The sequence below is a fragment of the Culicoides brevitarsis genome, chromosome 2 (assembly GCF_036172545.1).
Source record: "Culicoides brevitarsis isolate CSIRO-B50_1 chromosome 2, AGI_CSIRO_Cbre_v1, whole genome shotgun sequence".
NCBI classification, from domain to species: domain Eukaryota; kingdom Metazoa; phylum Arthropoda; class Insecta; order Diptera; family Ceratopogonidae; genus Culicoides; species Culicoides brevitarsis.
Window position 1 is genome coordinate 34,836,421 of NC_087086.1, and position 22,979 is coordinate 34,859,399.

General features: G+C 34.8%; 3 protein-coding genes across 3 annotated transcripts; 2 read left to right on the top strand and 1 right to left on the bottom strand.

Moving 5' to 3' along the window:
• The first annotated feature begins 43 nt into the window (after positions 1 to 43).
• LOC134832269 (nucleosome-remodeling factor subunit NURF301) lies at positions 44 to 13,148 on the top strand. The gene is made up of 15 exons (XM_063846255.1): positions 44 to 122; positions 591 to 879; positions 1,942 to 5,929; positions 5,994 to 6,187; positions 6,246 to 6,595; positions 7,597 to 8,548; positions 8,605 to 8,741; positions 9,678 to 9,759; positions 9,823 to 10,388; positions 10,452 to 10,630; positions 11,399 to 11,569; positions 11,633 to 11,800; positions 11,862 to 12,057; positions 12,117 to 12,201; positions 12,754 to 13,148. Exons 2-15 carry the CDS (start codon positions 621 to 623, stop codon positions 12,954 to 12,956), a joined length of 7,530 nt encoding a protein of 2,509 aa, XP_063702325.1. The 5' UTR covers positions 44 to 122; positions 591 to 620; the 3' UTR covers positions 12,957 to 13,148.
• A 16-nt stretch (positions 13,149 to 13,164) lies between these two features.
• Positions 13,165 to 17,638, bottom strand: LOC134832271 (striatin-interacting protein 1 homolog). Its single transcript, XM_063846256.1, has 8 exons — positions 17,463 to 17,638; positions 16,655 to 17,402; positions 16,451 to 16,593; positions 15,337 to 15,708; positions 15,098 to 15,272; positions 14,970 to 15,039; positions 14,303 to 14,907; positions 13,165 to 13,589 (listed from the first exon to the last, which is right to left on the bottom strand). The coding sequence occupies exons 1-8, from the start codon at positions 17,523 to 17,525 to the stop codon at positions 13,261 to 13,263; spliced, it is 2,505 nt and encodes an 834-aa protein (XP_063702326.1). The 5' UTR covers positions 17,526 to 17,638; the 3' UTR covers positions 13,165 to 13,260.
• Positions 17,639 to 17,739: 101 nt separating this feature from the next.
• Positions 17,740 to 19,764, top strand: LOC134829738 (phosphoglucomutase). Its single transcript, XM_063842974.1, has 3 exons — positions 17,740 to 17,789; positions 17,848 to 17,953; positions 18,018 to 19,764. Exons 2-3 carry the CDS (start codon positions 17,876 to 17,878, stop codon positions 19,620 to 19,622), a joined length of 1,683 nt encoding a protein of 560 aa, XP_063699044.1. The 5' UTR covers positions 17,740 to 17,789; positions 17,848 to 17,875; the 3' UTR covers positions 19,623 to 19,764.
• Positions 19,765 to 22,979: the final 3,215 nt, after the last annotated feature.

Consider the following 22,979-nt stretch of genomic DNA (forward strand, 5'->3'; position numbering starts at 1 on the left):
TGCACAAATCAACGCTGCTTCAAGATGGCCTCAAATGCCTTCAAAAGCTCTTTTGACGAACTAAAAAAATCCTGTGAAAACCGTATTTGAAGTATTAAAGGAGTCAGACGAGCAGATTAATGGTGAGTAATTGGCGAAAAGTGCCCAAAAAACGTCGTAAACTACGAGAAAGACGCAAAAACGTGAAAAATCCCCGTAAAATCGCGTGAAATCGGAAACGTGTAAAAATTGGAGGTTTCGGCGTCAGCTAACGAGAATCCCCGGAGAAAAGTGTCGTGCGGGGCTTTAAAACGGCTCCAAACGCGTTTCTGGTCATTTTTTCGCGGAAAATTTGCACGCGAAACGCGACGCGTCACCCAAAACTCGATTTTTGCCATAAAGCGAGGAAATGACACTTTTTCATTACTTAATAATCGAAATAAAAGCGTAAAGCGTTTCGGGGGACGAACAGAATTTTTTTGTTGGTTGTAAACAAACTTTCGTTTACTTTGCGTGACGTTTTTGCCGAAAGACGCTCATTTTGCGATTTTTACCATTTTCCGGGCGACACGACGCAATTTCATCGCTTTCTCTCCCGTTTTGCGTTGCAGATAAGCAGACATTAGACGGATTGCAGCAAAATGACCGGGAAAAAGCGCGGAAGACCGCCAAAAGCCAACACAAACGACAAACCCAAGTTCCAGTATCATTTGCTGAAGAAACCGAAATATTTGTCGGATAATCGGAGCAATTCGCAAATTAGCACGCCATCGCAGTCACGGGCATCGTCTCCGCAGGACAGCGAGGAGAGTCGTCGCAGCTCCACGAGAATCTCGCAGAGCAGATCGCGACCCAGCAAGACGTCGGCTTCGACGAAAAAGAAGACAAAAGCGAAGAAAAGTAAGTTTTTTGCTTCGAAAATTTTTATAATTAAATCATTTTTCTAAATTTTTAAAAAAATTTCAAAATTTTTTATAATTTCTTATTAATTTTTAAATTCCTGAAAAAATTATTTTTGCTTTAAAAATTAAAATTTAATAAAAGTTTATCATAAAATAATTTTATAAATTGAAAAAAATAATTTTTTAAAAATTTTTAAAATTATTTTGTCGATTTATTTTAAAAACTTTATTTTTATTTGTATAAAAAATTAATTTTATTTAAAAAAAACTTATTAAATATGTCAAATTTTTTAATTTAATTTTTTTTAGTTCAGGATTTCTTTAATATTGATTATTTATTATTAGAGATATAAAAAAAAAATATTTTAAACTATAAAAAATAACAAATTAAAAATTTTTTATTATTAATTAATTAATTTAATTTTAATTATTTAAAAATTTTAACGTTCAGATTTCCTTAAATTTTTCTCAAATTCTTAAATTTTTCTAAAATATTTTTTTCAAACACAAAGGATTATAAAATTTATAATTTTTTAAAATTAATTTTAAATATAATTAATTTTAATAAATTATTAATTAATTTTTTATATTTAATTTTAAATTTTTAAATTTTTTTAAAAAATAATTTGAATTTTTATTAAGAATTATTTAATTTTTATTTTTTTTAAGAATTATTTTTTTTTAAATATTTATAAAATTTTTCATTGAATTTTTTTTTAAATTGTTAAGTTTCTTTTTTAAAAATTATTTTTTAAAAGAAATATTTGAAAATTTTCTATTAAAATATAAAATTCATTTTAATTTGAAATTAAAATTAAAAAAATTGAAAAAATAATTTTAAAATTTTTAGATTAATGTTCTTCTAAATTTTTTTTTTTATTAAAAATTTTTTTTTTTTGATTTTTATATTTTTTTTAACTGACCGAATAATTTAACTTTTTTTTTAATAAATTTTTTTTTAAACTTTACATAATAATTTTTTTTTCATAAAATTTTTCACTTTTATAATTTTTTTATTCTCAATTTTTAACTTAAAATTATTTTTCTGTCATTTTCACAGCAACTCCAGCATATCACAAATCCGACTACTTCTACGGGAGTGACTTTGAACAAGAAGACAGTGACAACAATGGCTCGTCCAGCGACTCGAACGCCTCCGATCTCATCGAAAATGAGTCCGATAGCGAATTTTCGCTCAGCAGTTACAGCTCCTTAACGGGCGCCCAAAAGCAATCCAACTCTCCGTGTCTCACGCCGGAACCTTTGTGGCTTCAGGACGACATTGATTTGCCTCCGTTGGAGTTACCCGAAACATCTGACGACTTACTCGTGCCACACGAGTACGTTTTACGCGCCTTATCCATTTACGAGATCCTGCGACGTTTCCACAGCATGGTTCGCTTATCGCCCTACCGCTTCGAAGACTTTTGCGCGGCACTGATTTGCGAGGAACAAAGCATGTTGTTGGCTGAACTGCACATTATGCTGCTAAAAGCCATTTTGAGGGAAGAGGATTCGCAACAAACGCACTTTGGACCGTTGGATCAAAAGGACAGCGTCAATATTGTGCTTTATTTGATCGATAGCATCACGTGGCCCGAAGTTTTGAGGAGTTATGTCGAAAGTGACGTGAGTTTCGATCGAAATGTCTTGAATATTTTGACGACAAAGGAGTATCCGTACACCTCAATCGAAGATCGTCTCACAGTTTTGCAATTTTTATCGGATCAATTTCTCACGTCGACCACAGTTCGTGACGACATGTTAAGGGAGGGACCCATTCATTACGACGATCATTGCCGAATTTGTCACAAACTTGGCGATTTGTTGTGTTGCGAAACGTGCCCCGCTGTTTTCCATTTGGAATGTGTGGATCCGCCGCTTGCCGATGTCCCAACCGAAGATTGGCAGTGCGCGTTGTGTAAAATCCACAAAATTCCCGGCGTCGCGGATTGTGTGACGTCACAGGAGAAACAAGGCGTTTTGTGTCGTCAAACGAGTTTGGGCTCCGATCGTCACGGGCGAAAATATTGGTTCGTGTGTCGTCGATTGTTCGTTGAGGAGCTCGATGGAAGCCGAATGTGGTATTATAGCTCGTTGCCGCAATTCGAAGCACTTTTAGCGAAATTGGACAAAGACGACATGGAAGCAGATCTCTACCAAAGTATTAGCGAATGGCAGGAAGACATCGAAAAACAGATGAAAGTCACGGAAGACTTGACGAACAAAAATAAAGGCACGAAAAAATCGCATCTCGAGCTGCTGAACGAAAAATTGCGCGAAACAAACGAGGCAAAATCCGAAAATGAGGCTGTCCCGGAAGAAAATTCACCGAAAAAGGACGTTCCCAAAGCAGAAACAGCTTTTGAGGTCGAAAGACGTGAAGTTCAAACGCGATCCAAGACAGGTTCACTCACCCCCCGAACTTTTAGCATCGATGATTTGCGTCGCCGAAGCACTTCAACCCTTTCCACGAAGAAAGAGGACCTTCAGCGTGAAATTGAGTTACTTTCGCAAGCATTCAAGTCGCCCTACTTCAAACTCGGGATGGAAGGCGGCTTCAAAACTTACGTAAATCAATACAACGTGAACCCAACAGCCCTTAATAAGCCGCAACGCAACGAAGATCGCGACAAAAAACGACATTTGTCGCACAAATTCTCTCTAACGCCCGCTTCCGACTTCAAATGGACCGGCTCGTTAAACGGGACATCAGCAACGCTCCTTTCAACCCTCAAACAAACGTTAATTGGGTTCGAACAGGCGATCGCGCCGCAATTTATGCACCCGAATTGGACAAAAATCAAGCGTTTGTGGGCAAATGCCATGAATGCGGCAAACTCCCAAGAAGACATCGCCAATGTCGTGATTGTTTTTCAATCTTGCTTGAAAAATGTCATCTTTGCGAATGTCTGGTATGAGCAACTGGGGCACTTGCAACTCTTTAGGATCACAAGTCTCGAGCGGGAAGAGCGAAAAAAGCTGGAAAAACGCGAAAAACGTGAACGAGACGACGAAGAGGAACGTTTTCGAATGCATTTCAACTTTGTCAAGTACACGCTCGGCTTGAAGCATCAAGTTTGGAAGCAAAAAGGCGAAGAATATCGAATGCACGGACAACTCGGATGGCTTTGGATCTCATCGATACGAAAACAACACAAAAATGAGGATTGTCGAACCGTGGCGAAGCAATTTATTGTCCCTGTAGTTCATGAGGGCACGGAAAAAGCATTAAAAGTGCAGCCAAATACGAATGAATTCCTTCAGAGGAACCTAAAATCCTCAAATTCGTCGGCTTTGACGAGTGTTGTGACCAATATCGAACCTCTCGATGTTCCAGAGACCTTTGAGAATAACTTTAACGTCTCCAAAGCACTCACGATTGGCGGGCGAGTCTTTTATCCGAAGGTTGGACAAGACTCCAAACTCAATTCGTTGCTCAAAAGACGCGAAAAACTCGCCGAACTCGAAACGGAGGACAAATTAAAGAAGGAAACGGTTGAAGATCCCGCGAAAAAAGCTGCGGCGACGACCCAAAGTGCTCCCGAGCAGTATCTCGAACAACTTTTGAACAAAATAATCAAAGCCAAAACGAGCTCCAGTGATACAATCCCCACAAAATCGACGTTACTCAAGCGAATTCAGGCGATGAAGCTGCGTTACACGGAATTGCAACGATTATCCAAGCAGTACAAGTGCTATATGAAGTCCTGTAATGGAAATCCGACGATCGGGTCTTGTTTCTCGCCGATTTGCATCCAACGCGCCAAAGTTAAGACCGAAATGTTGACGTTACTGAAGAAATCTCACTCTGGGGGAACAATTCCAAAGGAAATTATGTCGATAATTTCAAGTCCGACAGCTACAGATGCAAATTCCTTGTCTTCTGACGAGTCTTCTGTGTCTCTAGCGGACGACATTCGAAATGCAATTCAAAATGCGACGACTTTTGACTTGAAATCCATCATCGAGGAGATCACAAAAGACGAAAACGACACGGAAATGGATGAAAATTCCGTCAAAGATGAGGAAAACTCACCTGTGAAGGATGAACCAATGAAAGAAGAGATCAAAGAGGAAGATGAAAGTACAAAAGACATCAAAATGGAGACAGATCCCGCAAATTCGGAAGAACCAACAACTCCAATGGTGAAAAATGAACGTTCTCTCCGCACAAATCGAGGTCGCCCGCCCAAAACTCCCAAATCGGGTCAAAATGGCGCTCCTCCCGTGGCAGAAGAGTCCCCTCAAGCCGATGCGAACAGCTTAAAATACAATCGGCGGTTCCCAAAAATTATTTTACCTGCGAAGCCGGCGAAAAAAGAGGTTAAAATCGAACCAGAATTGTTCGCGGATGGTCGTACGAAGGTTTTCGCAACACAAAATACCAAAACGAAAATTTATTTGAGACAATTGCCGGCAAAAGATGACGAACAAAAGCCCGTGAGAGATCCAAAAGCAGCTTTGCCGCTTCCGCCGAGCTTCGAAACGCCCGATGGCGCGCACAAATCGATACTTTTACTACCAAAGCACGAATTGACAAAGTTGGCACGATGCGGAGGGAAGAATTATGCAAGCGGATTTCATTATCAAGCGAAAAATAATACGACAGTTTGGCCTTATCCGTGTCCCCGGCCGCTTTTTAAGACTTGCTGGATGTACAGATCGTTGACGCAAAATTCCTATGCTGCGATTGCGTTGCAATTGAGAATTATGTGGACTTGTTTGCGATGGGATGACATGGCTGTGAAGCCAACGAGCTTGGATGGCAAGCATCAGGTGACGACAGAGACGGAAATTGTCTCGTTGGAGCTGCTGAAGCATCGTTATCTTGGCAGATGTCTCGAGCGGATGCAATTTTTGAGGCGTCGTGTTGTAATTCCCCTGGAATTGCCGAAAACAGTGCGTTCGGACTTGACATCGACTCGTTTGGGGCTGCGGAAGAGAAAACGCGAAGATGCGCCGCAACATACGGAACCGCAAGTCACCGAAGAATGGATTGACGAAGACAAGTTGGAGCTTTGGGAGATAAAAGCTTACGGAGAAAGGTAATTTTTTGCTATTTTTCTTTGAAAAAAAATCAAAATTTCATTAAAAAAATATTTTTTTTAGACAAGACAGACCAAAAGTATTACCAATCACACGTACCGCAACAGGAAAACTTCCTCCGACGAGAGTTAATGAAGGCATGGTCAACTCTAACAAGATTATCATCCGTTCCGATGACGCTAAAGAGAAGCTTGAGCAACAACTTCGTGCCCAACGTAATGTACAAATCCAAAAACGCGTTGCTGATATGAAACAAGGTATGAAATTTTTCATTTTTTTGTAAAAAATAATTTTTTAAAAACAATTTTTTCTCAGATGATGGACCTCCGAAGCAATTTATCCAACGACGAGTCCTCGTAAAGAACGCTGATGGCACAACTCGCATCATAAATCAAACAGTTGCCGTTCCGCAACCGCAGCCCGAGCAAAAAGTTCAAGTAATTCGAGGCCCAGATGGAAAATTAACCGTTACGGGACTCAAACCGGGACAACAACTCGTTCAAATGCCCGACGGAAAGTTGCATGTCGTTACGCAGAATGCAGTTGCTGCGAATAAACCACAACCAGCGGCGCCCGTAACGCAAGCCACGACAGCTACATCACCATTAGTTAAGAATATTTTGCAGAATAAGCCGAATGTTGTCACGAAACCGCTTGTGAAACAGGTAAATATTGAGTTTTTTTCCTTTGAAGTTTATTGAGAAAATTTTTTGAATGAAATTTTCTTTAAAAAGTTAAAAATTTAGTGAATTAAATTTTATAAAAATTAAAATTCTCTAAAAAAAATTTTTTTAAATTAAAATTTCATCAAAAAATATTTAAAAAATCAAATTTTGTCAAAAAAAATTTTTTTAATTTTTTTAACATCTTTTTTTTTATGAAAAAAAAAAAAAATAAAATTACCTCATAAAGAATTTTTAAAAATTAAAATTTTATCAAAAAATTTCTTAAAAAAATCAAATTTTGTCAAAAAATTTTTTTTTTAAATTTTTTTAAAAAATTTTTTATTAAAAAAAAATAAAATTACCTCATAAAGAATTTTTAAAAATTTCATCAAAAAATTTCATAAAAAAATCAAATTTTGTCAAAAAAAATTTTTTTAACAATTTTTTTTATGAAAAAGAAAATTAAAATTACCTCATAAAGAATTTTTTAAAATTAAATTTTATCAAAAAATTTCTTAAAAAAATTAAATTTCATCAAAAAAACTTTTAATTGTTTTTTTAACAATTTTTTAAATTAATGAAAAATAAAAAATTCAATGAAAAAATTATTAAAAAAAATTAAATAAAAAAAAATATTTTTTTTCTTTTTTAAATTTTTTTCATAAAATGAATAAATTTTTTATATTTCCTGAAAAATGTTTTATTTTTAAATAAAAAAAAAGGTTAAAAAAATTTTTAATATTTAAAAAAATTTATTTACATGAATTACCTAAATTAAATTTTTTTTTAAATTTTTTAAAATTTTTACTAAATATTTTTAGCAGTAATTTTTCTAAAAATTATTTTCTCATATTTTTTTTAAATTAAAAAATAAACTGATAAAAATTGATTTTTAATTTTTTTTAATTTTATTTTTTCTCTAAAAATATATTTGAAAAAAATTGAAACAAAAAATTATCTCTTAAAAAAATTTAATTTTAATATTATTATTTTTTTCACAGAACGCTCCCCCATCAAACATCAAATTAGTGATGGCTCCAACAGGCGAAAAGAAAGTAATTTCACCAAATTTGCAGCAATTACTCTCGCCCGGCGGCTCCACACAGAAAATAATCGTAAATCAAGCAGGCGTCGCCCAAAAAGTCATCCTCAACTCGAATATCGTGACAACGCCCGGCGGCGTTCCCAAGCAAATTGTCATCCAACAACCGCAAAATCAAAAGATTGTTCTCGCTCCCGGCACAAAAATCGTTCAAGCAGGCGCCAGCACGCAACCCGCAACGGGCCAACAACAACTCTTAATCGGCGGACAAAAAATAATTCTCAACACCGCAACGGGCCAAACGACGGGCATCGTTCAACAAAACGTCACAAAAACAAATGTCATCAAAATGCCGGCAAATTGTGTCGTTTCAACGTCGCAACCCGCCGCTGCTGCTACGGCAGTCGTTGCCAATCCCGCAGCAACGCAACGCACGCAAATCGTAGTTCCTACACAGAGTTTAGCGCAGCAAATTAGCTCGGGTAAAGTGCAAATTGCCACGCTAAACGGCCAGCAAGTATTAATTCGTCAAACGGAGAACAACAAAGCTGTCGTTGTGGGTCACGTGAAGCAAACGGGCGACGGCCCAGCACAAGTTGTCCCGCTTCAACCACAAACGCCGACAAAAACGGAGCCAATGCAACAAATTGTCGCGGTTCAAGCATCGCCCGCTACCCCAAATACGACGACAATTCAAGCTGTGGGCACCGCATCGAATGTCGTGTCGCCCAGCATCGAAAGTACGTTGCTCAAGGGACAACCGCCCGGTACTGTGATCAAATGTGTGACAGCGCAAGTCATCCAAACGCAGCAAGGCCCGCGAATTGTGCTCCAGGGATTGCAAGGAAACGATTTTACGGCACAGCAAACGGCTCTTGTGCAGCAACAAGTTAAACAGCAACTCTTAAAAGGTAAAAATTTCATAAAATTTCACAAAAAAAATTTTTTAACGGAAATTTCTTCACAGCACAAGAATCCAATGGCAAACACGGCGTCTTGGGACCCACAAAAATCTACTTGGCAATTCAACCGTCGCAACAGGGAGGCGGCACAACCATCGCCGTGCCTCCCCCACTCGCCCCCGTGCACACGACAACCATTCAAGTAAGCCGATACTAAAAATTTTTAACATTTCCCGAGTCTCATCACATTTTCTGCTAAAAATTAATACTAAACAAAAAATTTCACACACTAGACTTGACTCGTAGATGATGTCCTTTTACGAAATTACTGCGAAAAATCCACGAACAAAGATGTTACTAAAGCATTCCGCTACAAAAACCATTCTTTACTTAGTTTTTAAGACATTTTTTTACCACAAACCACAATTTTTCACTCAAACATTGGCAAAACCAAAAAAAAAATTGTTTGTTTTTATCAAAATTTTGATCTCTCGTGTTTTGTTTATTTTTGTTAGTTTGACAAATTTTTAATTGTTTCTTGAAAAAAAAATTGTACATGTAGCCGAGTCGAACAAAAAACCTCAACTTTGTAGTTTCTAAACATTTTGAATTTGTAACCATTTAAAAAAAAATATTCTTCACTTACCGCAAAAAAAAACTTGCCTCACCAATATTTTTTTTTTTTTGTAAAAATATGATAAAAATAAAGGTATTTAAGCTATAAATTATACAAAAAAAAAGTTTTGTTAAAAAAAAATAATAAATTCATGAATCGAATAGTTCTGTTGTTTTAATATGTCTCAAAAAAATGTTTGAAAAAAGTTGCATCGTTAATTAAAAAAAATAAAAAATAATTTGCAAATCCAAAATGTTGAGAAAATGCAAAGAAACTAAAAAATTGTTAAAAAATAAGATTAAAATTAATTTTAATTGTTAAACTTGGGGGAAAAGAAAAGAGTTGCATCGCTTCTCGATTGATTTTGTGATTTAAAAATTAAAAATTTGAATTTAAAAAAAATTATTTAAAATAAAAATATGAAACGATGCAACTTTTTAAAGCGCTCCAAGTCCTTTTTGAACTCTGTATACGTGAAAAATCGTAAAAAAATGGAAATTTAATCCAAATTTTTTGCCGCAGTCTGAGGAAACGAGCGAAAGTGACGCTAATCGTGATCCCAATGATGATTCTTTTGTCTTGACGCCAGATTATATTCAACAAAGTAAGTCTTGAATTTTTTTTCTGTCCATAAAATTCGTTTTTAAGCGATTTTTCGCATTTTTAGCCATTCGCAGTGCCCTCCAGCAGGAAAATCTCAATCCTGAAATCGAGGAAAAGCTTTTGACGTTGCAGCGTTACCAAGAGAAACAAATGAAAAATGATACGCCAGCCAAAAATGACTACGGTTTCGATTCCGATTCGCTCGATGGCTCGTCCTCCCGTCGAGCAGCAGCGCGAAAACGCACAATTCAATACAACGAAGACGACGATTGGGTAATGGATACGCCGAAAAAGCGCCCGGCACGTTCCTCGACGACATCCGCGCAAAATCACTCGTCGTCGGACAAAAAGGAAAAATCAAATGTGATTCCGCCGCATATTGTAATTCCGAAAATTGAACCGCCGCCCTCCGTGAAGCGACAACAAGAGAAATTGCAACAGGAACAACAGGCGTTACAGCAACAACAGGCGTTACAGCAGCAGCAAGCGTTACAGCAACAACAACAGCAGCAGCAGCAACAAGTTGTCGTGCAAAAAACGGTGCAGCAACATCAATATGTGAAGCAGCAACCGCCGACACCCGTGAAAAAGGAGGAAACGACGCCTAAAAAGGTGCCAAATAAGCAACAAGTGAGTTTTTTCAGAGAAATTTTTAAGAAATTTTGATACTAAAAATTTTTTTTTGAATTTTAGACAACTGCAAATAGACAAAAAGAGCTCTTGAAGAAGGAAATTCATAAAAAACGATCGTTGCTTGAGAAAGAATTGCTCACGGAGATACAGAAAGAAGTCACGCTTGAACTTAGCAATAAGACGCAACAGGAAAATACGAAGTTGAAGGATAATCGTCCATCATCTGCTGTGAAACGAAAGTAAGTTACATAAAAATTTACTAAAAAAATATTTTTTAATGAAAATTTCATTAAACTGATCCTTTAAAAATTTTTAAAACTCATTTTTTGAGTAAATTCTTCAAAAATTTTGATACTTTTGTCGAAAAAAATAATTTTTTAATTTAATAATAATTAATTTAATTAATTAATTAATTAATAATAATTAATTTAATTTAATTTAATAATTTTTCATTTCTTTAATTTGAACCTTTAAAGAAATTTTTTCTAACAAAAATTTTAATTTAAAAAAAAAAAAAAAAATTTCCTTCAGAAAACCTAAAATTTTCTTCATAAGAAAATTTTTAAATATAAAAATAAAAAAATTGTTTTTAAAAAATTTATAAAAAACAATAGATTTCATACGAAATTTTTAAAATTTAATCTCTAAAATAATTTTTTTAGAATTCATTTCAAAAATTTTCCTCAAAAATAATTTTTTTTAAACGAAAAGCTAATAAAATTTACAAAAGTCAATTTATAAACAAAATTTAAAAAAAAAAATTCATTAAAATTTCTAAGAAATAATTTTTTTTATGGAACATGACGAGTTAAAAATTTTGTTAAAAAATTAAAAAAATTTAAATTTTTTTAAAAATTTAAATATTTTTTTTCAAATTTCATCAATATTTTGATGTTTTTAAAAATATTTTTAACAAATTTTTAAAAAATTTATGATTTTAATTAAAATTTTTGTAATTTTTCCTCTAAAATCAAATTTTTTAAAAAATATTTTTGATTTTTTTTCAGATCTAAAGAAAACCAAGCCATCCAAAGCATGAGTGACGGCGAAGGAGGTTTATCATCGCCGACTCCGACACGCAAATCAACTCCCCGAGGCGGAAAAAGCTCTCAATCCAAGTCATCGAAAAAGAAGGAAAAGTTGTATTGTGTCTGCCAGACTCCTTATGACGATTCAAGGTAATTTTCCATCATTTTTCCTCGTTGAAAAATCAATTTTTAATAAAATTTTCATCGTTTTAGATTCTACGTTGGCTGTGATTTGTGTAACAACTGGTTTCATGGCGACTGCGTTGGCATCACCGAAGAAGAATCCAATGCCATTGACGAGTTTGTGTGCAAAGATTGCAATCATGCACGCGAAACACAAGAACTTTACTGCCTTTGTCGACAACCATACGACGAATCTCAGTGAGTTTTTCCTCATTTTTCATGAAAAAGTCAATTTTTAATAAAAAAAAATTTTTTTTAGATTTTACATCTGCTGCGATCTCTGTAACAATTGGTTCCATGGGCGATGCGTTGGAATCCTTCAAAGCGAAGCAGAGTTCATTGACGAGTATATTTGTCCAAACTGTCAGCGGAACTCGTCGTCGTCCGTTGCGAATATGAAGGCGTTGAACGATACGGAGTACGCAGAGTTGAAGAACCTTATAAAGACGTTGCAGGTAATTTTTTTGAGTTTTTAAGATATTTTGAGTTGATTTGACGAGATTTTTTGTTGTAGAATCACAAAAGTGCGTGGCCATTCTTAGAACCTGTGGATCCAAATGAAGTTGCGGATTATTATACCGTCATTAAAGAGCCAATGGGTGAGTTTTGTCTCTTAAATTTTTCAAAAAATTAAGATTCAGATCAATTTCTTAACAAAAATTGAAAATTTCTTAAAAATTTTTATTCTGAAAATGAAAAATTTTTAATTGGATTTGTCAAAAAAGTTTATTTTTGGTTCAAAAATTTACTTTTACTGATAAAATTTAATAAAAATTTTACATTTTTGGAGCTGATTTGAAAATTTTTGATTAATTTTTACGAAATTCGATCAAAAATTGACAATTTCTCAAAGTATTTTGACTCAAACAGACAAATTTTGGTATAAACTGTTAAAAAAAATTAATTTTCAGAAAAAAAAATTTTCAAAAAATTTCATAAAATAACTTTTTTTGAACTGAATTGTTACTTTTTAAACATTTTTTGACAAAATTAAAATAAAAAAAAATAATTTTTGTAAAAAATTTCAGCATTAAAAGAAAATTTTATGATAAAAATCTACTAAAAATTGTTGAAAAAAGTCAAAATTTACCTTTTTATTGCTTAAAATCCTTGAATTTTTGATTAATTTTGATTTTTTTTTTGTATTTCAGACCTCCATACCATCGAAGACAAGATCAACGAACGCTCCTACCACAGCCTCCAAGATTTCATCGGAGACATGACAAAAATTTTCGACAATTGTAGATATTACAATCCAAAAGATTCGCAATTTTACAAGTGCGCCGAGAGTCTCGAAGCATTTTTCCTGCAAAACATCCAACAATTCCGCGAAAATATTTGCAAACAAAACTAAAGACAGTCGCTGTACTACCGATCAACGGACCTTTTAATTGATAATTTTTACCGTTAACGAGATTTTTCCTTCTTAATTTTTTTCTTTCTTCACAAAAAAAATTTTTTTTTGACATAAAATATTGCTCTTATCTAGATTACGATCAATTTTAAAGAGAACATGTGTACAATATAGTTAATTGTAGCGAATAACAAAAAATAAAAAAAAAGGTTTTAAAAATTATTTTTGTGTGTTTTTACTAAAGTTTTTAGGTTAATTTTATTTTTTTTTTGCTGGATTAAACTTTTATGAAATTCTTAATTTTTTACTCGACGTGCGACATGAGCATGTCCCAATCGACGTTGCTTTGAAAAACTTCCCGATCTAGCCAGGACTCGTAATTGCGTTTGAATTCTTCCGTGAGTTGGACTTCGTGAAGTTTGTCAGCTTCGTTCATGTTGTTCAAGTTTTCGCCGCCCGAATGGATGAAGTAGTTCAAGAAGTTTTCATTGTTGATGTCGGTTAAATCTTCCATTTCGCCGTTTGCGCGATTAATATTGCTCGTATCGACGTAACGACGAGTATTGAAGGCGTCAACGCATGTACGGAGCGTGCATTCTTCCGCTTGGAAGTCCCATGGGCGGGCATCGAGATCTGAAAAAAAGGTTTTTGGATGAGAATTTGTTTGAAAATGTTCGAATTTGTTCAAAAGATCTTCGAATATTCGAAAATTTGTTCAAAAGATCTTCGAATATTCGAAAATTTGTTCATAAGATCTTCGAATATTCGAAAATTTGTTCAAAAGATCTTCGAATATTCGAAAATTTGTTCATAAGATCTTCGAATATTCGAAAATTTGTTCATAAGATCTTCGAATATTCGAAAATTTGTTCAAATGATCTTCGAATATTCGAAAATTTGTTCATAAGATCTTCGAATATTCGAAAATTTGTTCAAATGATCTTCGAATATTCGAAAATTTGTTCATAAGATCTTCGAATATTCGAAAATTTGTTCATAAGATCTTCGAATATTCGAAAATTTGTTCAAAAGATCTTCGAATATTCGAAAATTAGTTCAAAAGGTCTTCGAATATTTGAAAATTTGTTCATAAGATCTTCGAATATTCGAAAATTTGTTCATAAGATCTTCGAATATTCGAAAATTTGTTCATAAGATCTTCGAATATTCGAAAATTTGCCTTAACTATCTTCGAACTTTGAAAAATTTGTCAAATGATCTTCGAACTTTCGAAAATTTGTTCAGAAAATCTTCGAATATTCGAAAATTTGTTCTAAAGATCTTTAAACTTTCGAAAATTTGTCTAAAATTCTTTAAATTATCACAAAATTCATCTAAAAACTCACCATTTCCAAAAGCCCAGTCATCATTCAAGCGATGTCGAACCTTCGAATAAATCGCCGAAACTGTCTTCATGTTCGACTTTCTCCATTGCCTTCCCAAATACTTCGTTTGCATCTTCAGCAACTTCAACACGTACAACTGCATAACGGCATGTCTCACTTTCAATGTTCTCTTCAAAATTGGCGCCGACTTAAAAACCACCAACATCATGATCCGCGAATGCTTCCATTTTGTCAATTTATTCAAAACGCGCAACAAATTGATGCACGAGAAAATATTGCGCCACGAATAAGCCGCCGAATCCCCGATCACCAAACTATCTGACGTGAGTTCATTTTGCTCGCCAATGACGCACGACGGGAAATCCATAATTGGAATGACATTTTTCGAGCCGACGTAACTCATGATGTTCTGATTGAGGAATTTCAGGACGAGGGGCACGCAGTTTGCAAAGACCAAATGTTGCGCCATGAATTCAAATTGATAGATGTGATTTAGCTTTAAATGCTTCAAGAAGAGTAAAAGGATGGCAGAAACAGCTTTTACGATAATTTCTTTGTGGCGATTCACGTCGATGCCGAGTTTGGTCGATTGGGCAACTGTCATCCTGAAATTTGACGAGAAAAAAGATGAAAAATTGGATTTTTGGCTAAAATGGGAGAAACTCACGGCATGTCCTCGGGCAAAACGTCAGCCATGATGTTAATACTGTCAGTTTTTGCTTTCGAAGTTGGGGCAGCTGTCAAAAAAATTAAAATTTAGGACCTGGATGAGACTTGAAAAGATCAAAAACTCACCCGCAAGCAAGATTTTCAACAAAGAAATCATATATTGGGGCAAATTCGGGAGAATTGCTTGATACAAAATTTCCGCAGATGTCATTTTAATGTCGGTTCCAGCCAAGCTGACGGGATTTCTCGCAATTTCTTCTTCTCTTTTTATCTGAATGTCAGCCAAACTGATGTAAACGTGCTAAAAATTCGAAATTTTTTATGAAAAATTAATTTTTTAAGAAAATTTTCAGTAAATTTCTTACTCGTTTTAAGATGCTGACACCTTCTTTGATGGGTTGCGGGAGTCCCGCCAACGTTTGAAGGTCATTTTGCAACGTGTATCCGATAAATTTGCTACGAGATGCATCCAAAAATGCCTCAATGTCCTTTTCGCGAACCTTTGGGGTCCATGGGAGTTTCGGCATTGCGTTGAAATGGTTTTCAAGTGCTTCCGTGTTCGTTTGATTCTCGTCGGGGTTGTTGGGAGGCAATTCATTGTTCATTTTGTCACTGTTATTCATGTCCTCGTACTGGCGATAGTAGTCTGTGAGGTCTTCTTCGTTCTCGACGTTGTTGGATTCCATCTCCATTGTCATCTGTTCTTGCTCGTCAAGGGAACTTTGCTTTATTAAGCTCTGAAAATATGAATAAAAATTTTACTTTTTGACGATAAAAATTAACAAAATTGAAATTTTTCGAACTAATTTTCGAATTTTTAAAAAATTTTATTTTAAAATTTTCGAAAATATTTTTTTTTTTTGAACGAATTTTTTTCTTTAAAAATTTAAAGATTTTCTAAAATTTTCAACAAATTTCGAAACTTTCGAAAATTTTTTTTTTCAAATTTTAAAATTTAAAAAATTTAATAACTTTTTTTGTCAAATTTTCAAAGACGATTTTCGAAAAATTTCGAAAAGCTTTTTTTTCGAAAATCTTTCAAAGTTGAAAAATTTCGAAAATTTCTCCAAATTATCTTTATATTTTTGAAAATATTTTAAAATTTTTTTCGAACATGTTTTCGAAAATTTAAAATTTTTTCGAAAAAATATTTCGAAATTTTAAAAATTTTCGAAAATTGTTTTTAAAAACTTCAATTTTTAAATTAAATTTTTATTTTTTGTAGTTGTAAAAAAAAAAATTTCACGAATTTCTTAAAATTATAAAAAAAATTTTAAAACAATTTTTCAAATTTTCGAAAAATATTAAAAATTTTCGAAAATCTTTCGAATATACGAAAATTTTTCTAAGAAATCTTCGAATTTTCAAAAAATTTCTCAAAAAACATCAAAATTTGTGAAAGTTCATTAAGAAAATTTTCCAAAAATTTGAAATTTTTATCAAAAATTTGAATTTTTATGAAGAAAAAGGAAAACTTACTCGTCTAAAAGGTCGACTACGCTTCTGATTAATGATTTCATCACCGCTTGTCGTCGCCGGAGGAGAACTTGCCCTCATTACTTTCGTTATTTCCAACGTATCTTCCTTATCTGGCGGCAAACCTGCTTCACGCCTATATTGTTCTATACAAAAAATCAAAAAATTAAATTTTCAATGATTTTTTTCATGAAATTTCAACTTTACCTTTTAATTTTCGCAACTCTTCCATGCCTCCCAAACTGACTAACGTAATTTTCCACAAAAGCAACAAAACTTTCTTCATCGGAAAATGCGGCGCAGATCCGCTACAGAATCTCGTTATCATCCCAAGCAACTTTACGGTCAACAGTTCATCCCCAATGGGGTTTAAAATGTCCTCCTGGAACGACGTCACAATTTTACGAAAGTCCTCCGAGTCGTTTTCCTTCTCCGCCCGTATCACTTCCGTAATTATGTACAAAATCGACAAAATTGTCCTCAAATCTGTCGAATCAGCAAGCGAAACGGCGATTTTACGGATTGCAACGTTCGCGGCGTACGAATTTTCAATCTCGAGATTCAACAGCTCGACAACTGCCTGAAAAACTCCCAACGTGTAAAGCAGCTTGACATTTTCTCGTGCCCAATATTGCTGTTCCTGGTCGGATTGAACCTCCGCCCAGCACCCTTGGACCAAATACAGGATGCTGCGACATGCCTTCAAGCGTGTTACCTTCTTGGAGACCTCCAACTTGTCCATGAGATTGAGAACGATGCATTTTCGTTGTTCGTCGTTGAGTTTTTGCCAGCTGGGCGGCATGTTGCTTTGTTCCATGAGCTCCTCAAAAGCTTTTACGTTCATCTGGAACTCGTTATTTTCCGTGTAGCTGTAAAGTTCGGCAATTTCGTTGGCATGCGTGTCATTATCGGCATACTCGAACTCGAGATCCGGAAAATCCATGTTGGTTGTGACCTGAAAAAGTGAAAAAAGTTGAAATTTTCTCTGATGGAAGAAAGAAAAATGTTGCCGTACATCAATATCATGGTCCAGAAAGCTATTTATCGTCAAAATAGCGTTATCTTCAGCGGATCCCATCGCAGAAACAGTCGCCGATCACTGCAAACACCGAAAAAATTGGCTTTTCACTGTGAAAGCCACTGAAATTTACGAAAAATTGCAATTTTAATAATTTTCCAAATCGATTTGAGGCAAGTAACCAACTTTCACTGATAGCGAAATGACAAAATCCAGTCACTAACCTCGTTGAGTTGTCAAAACAAAACGTCCTGATGCCCATCGAACACTTGTCCTTGGCTTGACTTTGACGGGAAATTCATTCTCTGATAAGATTTCGTTGAGGTAACTTCACTTTTTTGCTTTCCAGCCAAATTTTAACTGAAAAATATCAAATTTTTAGACAATTTCATCGTTTTTTCGAGAAAATCATGGCAGTTACTGTAAAAACAGTCGCTACAACGCCCTTTGAGGGACAAAAACCGGGAACCAGTGGTTTGCGGAAGAAGGTGACTTGTTTTTCTTGAATTTTCTTCAATGTTTTTTTTATAAAAATTAATTTTTTCTTTCAAGGTCAAAGTTTTTACCCAACCCAACTACACGGAAAACTTTGTACAATGCATTTTGGATGCAAACGGTGCTTCTATTGTCGGTTCCACGCTCGTTGTTGGCGGCGACGGTCGTTTTTACTGTCCCGAAGCGGTCCGTTTGATCATCAGAATTGCCGCTGCGAATGGCGTATCGAAATTACTCGTCGGTCAAAACGGAATTTTATCAACTCCCGCCGTTTCGAGCTTGATTCGCTTCCACAAATGTCTCGGAGGTATCGTTTTAACAGCCTCGCACAATCCCGGAGGTCCTGAAAATGATTTCGGCATTAAATTCAATTGTGAAAATGGAGGTCCAGCACCCGATAAGTGCACGGATGACATTTACAAACTCACCACGGGCATCAAAGAGTACAAAATCTGCGATGGGATTGAAGTTGACATCACCAAAACGGGAATTTCCAAGTTTGAGGTCAACGGAAAGGAGTTTACGGTTGAAGTTTTAGACTCGGTAGCGGATTACGTGCGTTTGATGAAGGAAATTTTCGATTTTGGGAAGTTGCGGGACTTTGTATCGGGCAAATCCACGGGAAAACCCTTGAAAATGCGCATCGATTCGATGAACGGCGTCACTGGGTCGTACGTTAATGAGATTTTTGTCAAGGAATTGGGAGCTACGCCCGATAATGTGGTTCATACAACACCCTTACCTGACTTTGGAGGCTTGCATCCCGATCCAAACTTGACTTATGCGAAAGATTTAGTTGATACTGTGCGTGCTGGCGATTACGATATCGGAGCTGCGTTCGATGGCGATGGCGATCGTAACATGATTATCGGGCGAAAAGCGTTTTTCGTGTGCCCAAGTGACTCGTTAGCGGTTATCGCGCACTATCTCGAGTGTATTCCGTATTTTAAGAAAAATGGCGTCACCGGATTGGCTCGAAGTATGCCTACAGCATCGGCAGTTGACTTGGTTGCCAAAGCCTTGGGCAAGGAAATCTTCGAAACACCCACCGGATGGAAATATTTCGGAAATCTCATGGATGCGGGACGTCTTTGTTTGTGCGGCGAAGAGAGTTTTGGCACCGGATCCGATCACATTCGCGAAAAAGATGGCGTTTGGGCCGTTTTGGCATGGCTTTCGATCATGCAACACACCGGAAAATCCATCGAAGACATTTGCGTGGCGCATTGGAAGACTTATGGGCGCAATTATTTCACGCGTTACGACTACGAGGAATGCGAACTTGCTCCGTGCAACGAAATGATGGCAACTCTCGAAACGAAAATCACTGACCCCGGTTTTGTTGGCAAGGATTTCAGTGCTTGCGGCAAAAGTTACAAAGTAAAGTTGGGCGACAACTTCAGTTATAACGATCCCATCGACAAATCCGTCGCCACGAAGCAGGGATTGCGAATTGTCTTCACGGATGGCAGTCGTATTGTTATGCGTTTGAGCGGAACAGGCAGCTCCGGAGCAACAGTTCGTTTGTACATCGATTCGTACGAAAAGGACAACGTTTTGGGACAAGCGAGTGAAATGCTGAAACCTTTGATCGAAATTGCCCTGCAAATCTCGGAATTGCCCAAATTTACGGGACGCAATGCTCCAACTGTCATCACTTAAGCATTTTAACGAAAATTGAAAAAAGCATTTTACGGAAAAAACGCTTCTCATGCCATAGAAAACGTGCAATCAAGTCTCTCAAAAGTCAAATAGTTGTTTTGTTATTATTTGTTAAATAAACTAAATTTAATCAATACGGAAATTTTGCGTTATCATCTTCTGATCTTTATACGGATTTTGTTTACTGCCAGCTGTTTATTCATTTATTTACGACAGTGTATGACGTATGTTATCTCAATCTATAAATAATCAGGTAATTATTAAATTTAATGACATTTTTAGTGATTTGTCTTATCATGAAGACGAATTGTTGATGAGATAACAAAAATTGACTCCATAACGCTTTTTCTTATGAATATGAAATATCGTTATGAACTATCCAAAATACTTTTTCAACCTAAATTTGATAAATTTTATAGCTGGAAGCTATAACATCTTTAAATGGCTCCTGTACATCGGAAACGCAAAATTTAGAAAAAGTCCAAAACAAAAGTTGTTTCTAATGCCAAAACCTTCAATTTGAGCTGGAGAACCGTGATCTACAAAAGTTGAAAAAATTTTGAAAAATCGGTATGTGAGCCCTCATAATAAGAGGATTTTGACTTAAATTTTTTTTCATCAATTTTTTTTTGCTAACATCTTTAAATGGCTCCTGTACATCGGAAACGCAAAATTTAGAAAAAGTCCAAAACAAAAGTTGTTTCTAATGCCAAAACCTTCAATTTGAGCTGGAGAACCGTGATCTACAAAAGTTGAAAAAATTTTGAAAAATCAGTATGTGAGCCCTCATAATAAGAGGATTTTGACTTAAATTTTTTTTGCTCACATCTTTAAAAGGCTCCTGTACATCGGAAACGCAAAATTTAGAAAAAGTCCAAAACAAAAGTTGTTTCTAATGCCAAAACCTTCAATTTGAGCTGGAGAACCGTGATCTACAAAAGTTGAAAAAATTTTGAAAAATCAGTATGTGAGCCCTCATAATAAGAGGATTTTGACTTAAATTTTTTTTCATCAATTTTTTTTGCTAACATCTTTAAATGGCTCCTGTACATCGGAAACGCAAAATTTAGAAAAAGTCCAAAACAAAAGTTGTTTCTAATACCAAAACCTTCAATTTGAGCTGGAGAACCGTGATCTAACTCAATTTTCAAAAATTGGTATGTGAGCCCTCATAATAAGAGGATTTTGACTTAAATTTTTTTTCATCAATTTTTTTTGCTAACATCTTTAAATGGCTCCTGTACATCGGAAACGCAAAATTTAGAAAAAGTCCAAAACAAAAGTTGTTTCTAATGCCAAAACCTTCAATTTGAGCTGGAGAACCGTGATCTACAAAAGTTGAAAAAATTTTGAAAAATCAGTATGTGAGCCCTCATAATAAGAGGATTTTGATCTACTTCATAATAAGAGGATTTTGAAAATCAATTTTTTTTGCTTTTTACATCGGAAACGCAAAATTTAGAAAAAGTCATAATGCAATTCAATTTTCTACAAAAGTTGAAAAAATTTTGAAAAATCTAAGCATCTTTAAAGGGCTCCTGTACATCGGAAACGCAAAATTTAGAAAAAGTCCAAAACAAAAGTTGTTTCTAATGCCAAAACCTTCAATTTGAGCTGGAGAACCGTGATCTACAAAAGTTGAAAAAATTTTGAAAAATCAGTATGTGAGCCCTCATAATAAGAGGATTTTGACTTAAATTTTTTTTCATCAATTTTTTTTTGCTAACATCTTTAAATGGCTCCTGTACATCGGAAACGCAAAATTTAGAAAAAGTCCAAAACAAAAGTTGTTTCTAATGCCAAAACCTTCAATTTGAGCTGGAGAACCGTGATCTACAAAAGTTGAAAAAATTTTGAAAAATATGTGAGCCCTCATAATAAGAGGATTTTGACTTAAATTTTTTTTCATCAATTTTTTTGCTAACATCTTTAAATGGCTCCTGTACATCGGAAACGCAAAATTTAGAAAAAGTCCAAAACAAAAGTTGTTTCTAATGCCAAAACCTTCAATTTGAGCTGGAGAACCGTGATCTACAAAAGTTGAAAAAATTTTGAAAAATCAGTATGTGAGCCCTCATAATAAGAGGATTTTGACTTAATTTTTTTTTCATCAATTTTTTTTGCTAACATCTTTAAATGGCTCCTGTACATCGGAAACGCAAAATTTAGAAAAAGTCCAAAACAAAAGTTGTTTCTAATGCCAAAACCTTCAATTTGAGCTGGAGAACCGTGATCTACAAAAGTTGAAAAAATTTTGAAAAATCAGTATGTGAGCCCTCATAATAAGAGGATTTTGACTTAATTTTTTTTTCATCAATTTTTTTTTGCTAACATCTTTAAATGGCTCCTGTACATCGGAAACGCAAAATTTAGAAAAAGTCCAAAACAAAAGTTGTTTCTAATGCCATTCAATTTGAGCTTGATCTACAAAAGTTGAAAAAATTTTGAAAAATCGGTATGTGAGCCCTCATAATAAGAGGATTTTGACTTAAATTTTTTTTCATCAATTTTTTTTTGCTAACATCTTTAAATGGCTCCTGTACATCGGAAACGCAAAATTTAGAAAAAGTCCAAAACAAAAGTTGTTTCTAATGCCAAAACCTTCAATTTGAGCCGGAGAACCGTGATCTACAAAAGTTGAAAAAATTTTTTTTTGCTAAAAATGGTATGTGAGCCCTCATAATAAGAGGATTTTGACTTAAATTTTTTTTCATCAATTTTTTTTGCTAACCTCTTTAAATGGCTCCTGTACATCGGAAACGCAAAATTTAGAAAAAGTCCAAAACAAAAGTTGTTTCTAATGCCAAAACCTTCAATTTGAGCTGGAGAACCGTGATCTACAAAAGTTGAAAAAATTTTGAAAAATCAGTATGTGAGCCCTCATAATAAGAGGATTTTGACTTAAATTTTTTTTCATCAATTTTTTTTTGCTAACATCTTTAAATGGCTCCTGTACATCGGAAACGCAAAATTTAGAAAAAGTCCAAAACAAAAGTTGTTTCTAATGCCAAAACCTTCAATTTGAGCTGGAGAACCGTGATCTACAAAAGTTGAAAAATCGGTATGTTCATAATAAGAGGATTTTGAAAATCGGAAACGCAAAATTTAGAAAAAGTCCAAAACAAAAGTTGTTTCTAATGCCAAAACCTTCAATTTGAGCTGGAGAACCGTGATCTAGCTCAATTTTGAAAAATCGGTATGTCAGCCCTCATAATAAGAGGATTTTGACTTAAATTTTTTTTCATCAATTTTTTTTGCTAACATCTTTAAATGGCTCCTGTACATCGGAAACGCAAAATTTAGAAAAAGTCCAAAACAAAAGTTGTTTCTAATGCCAAAACCTTCAATTTGAGCTGG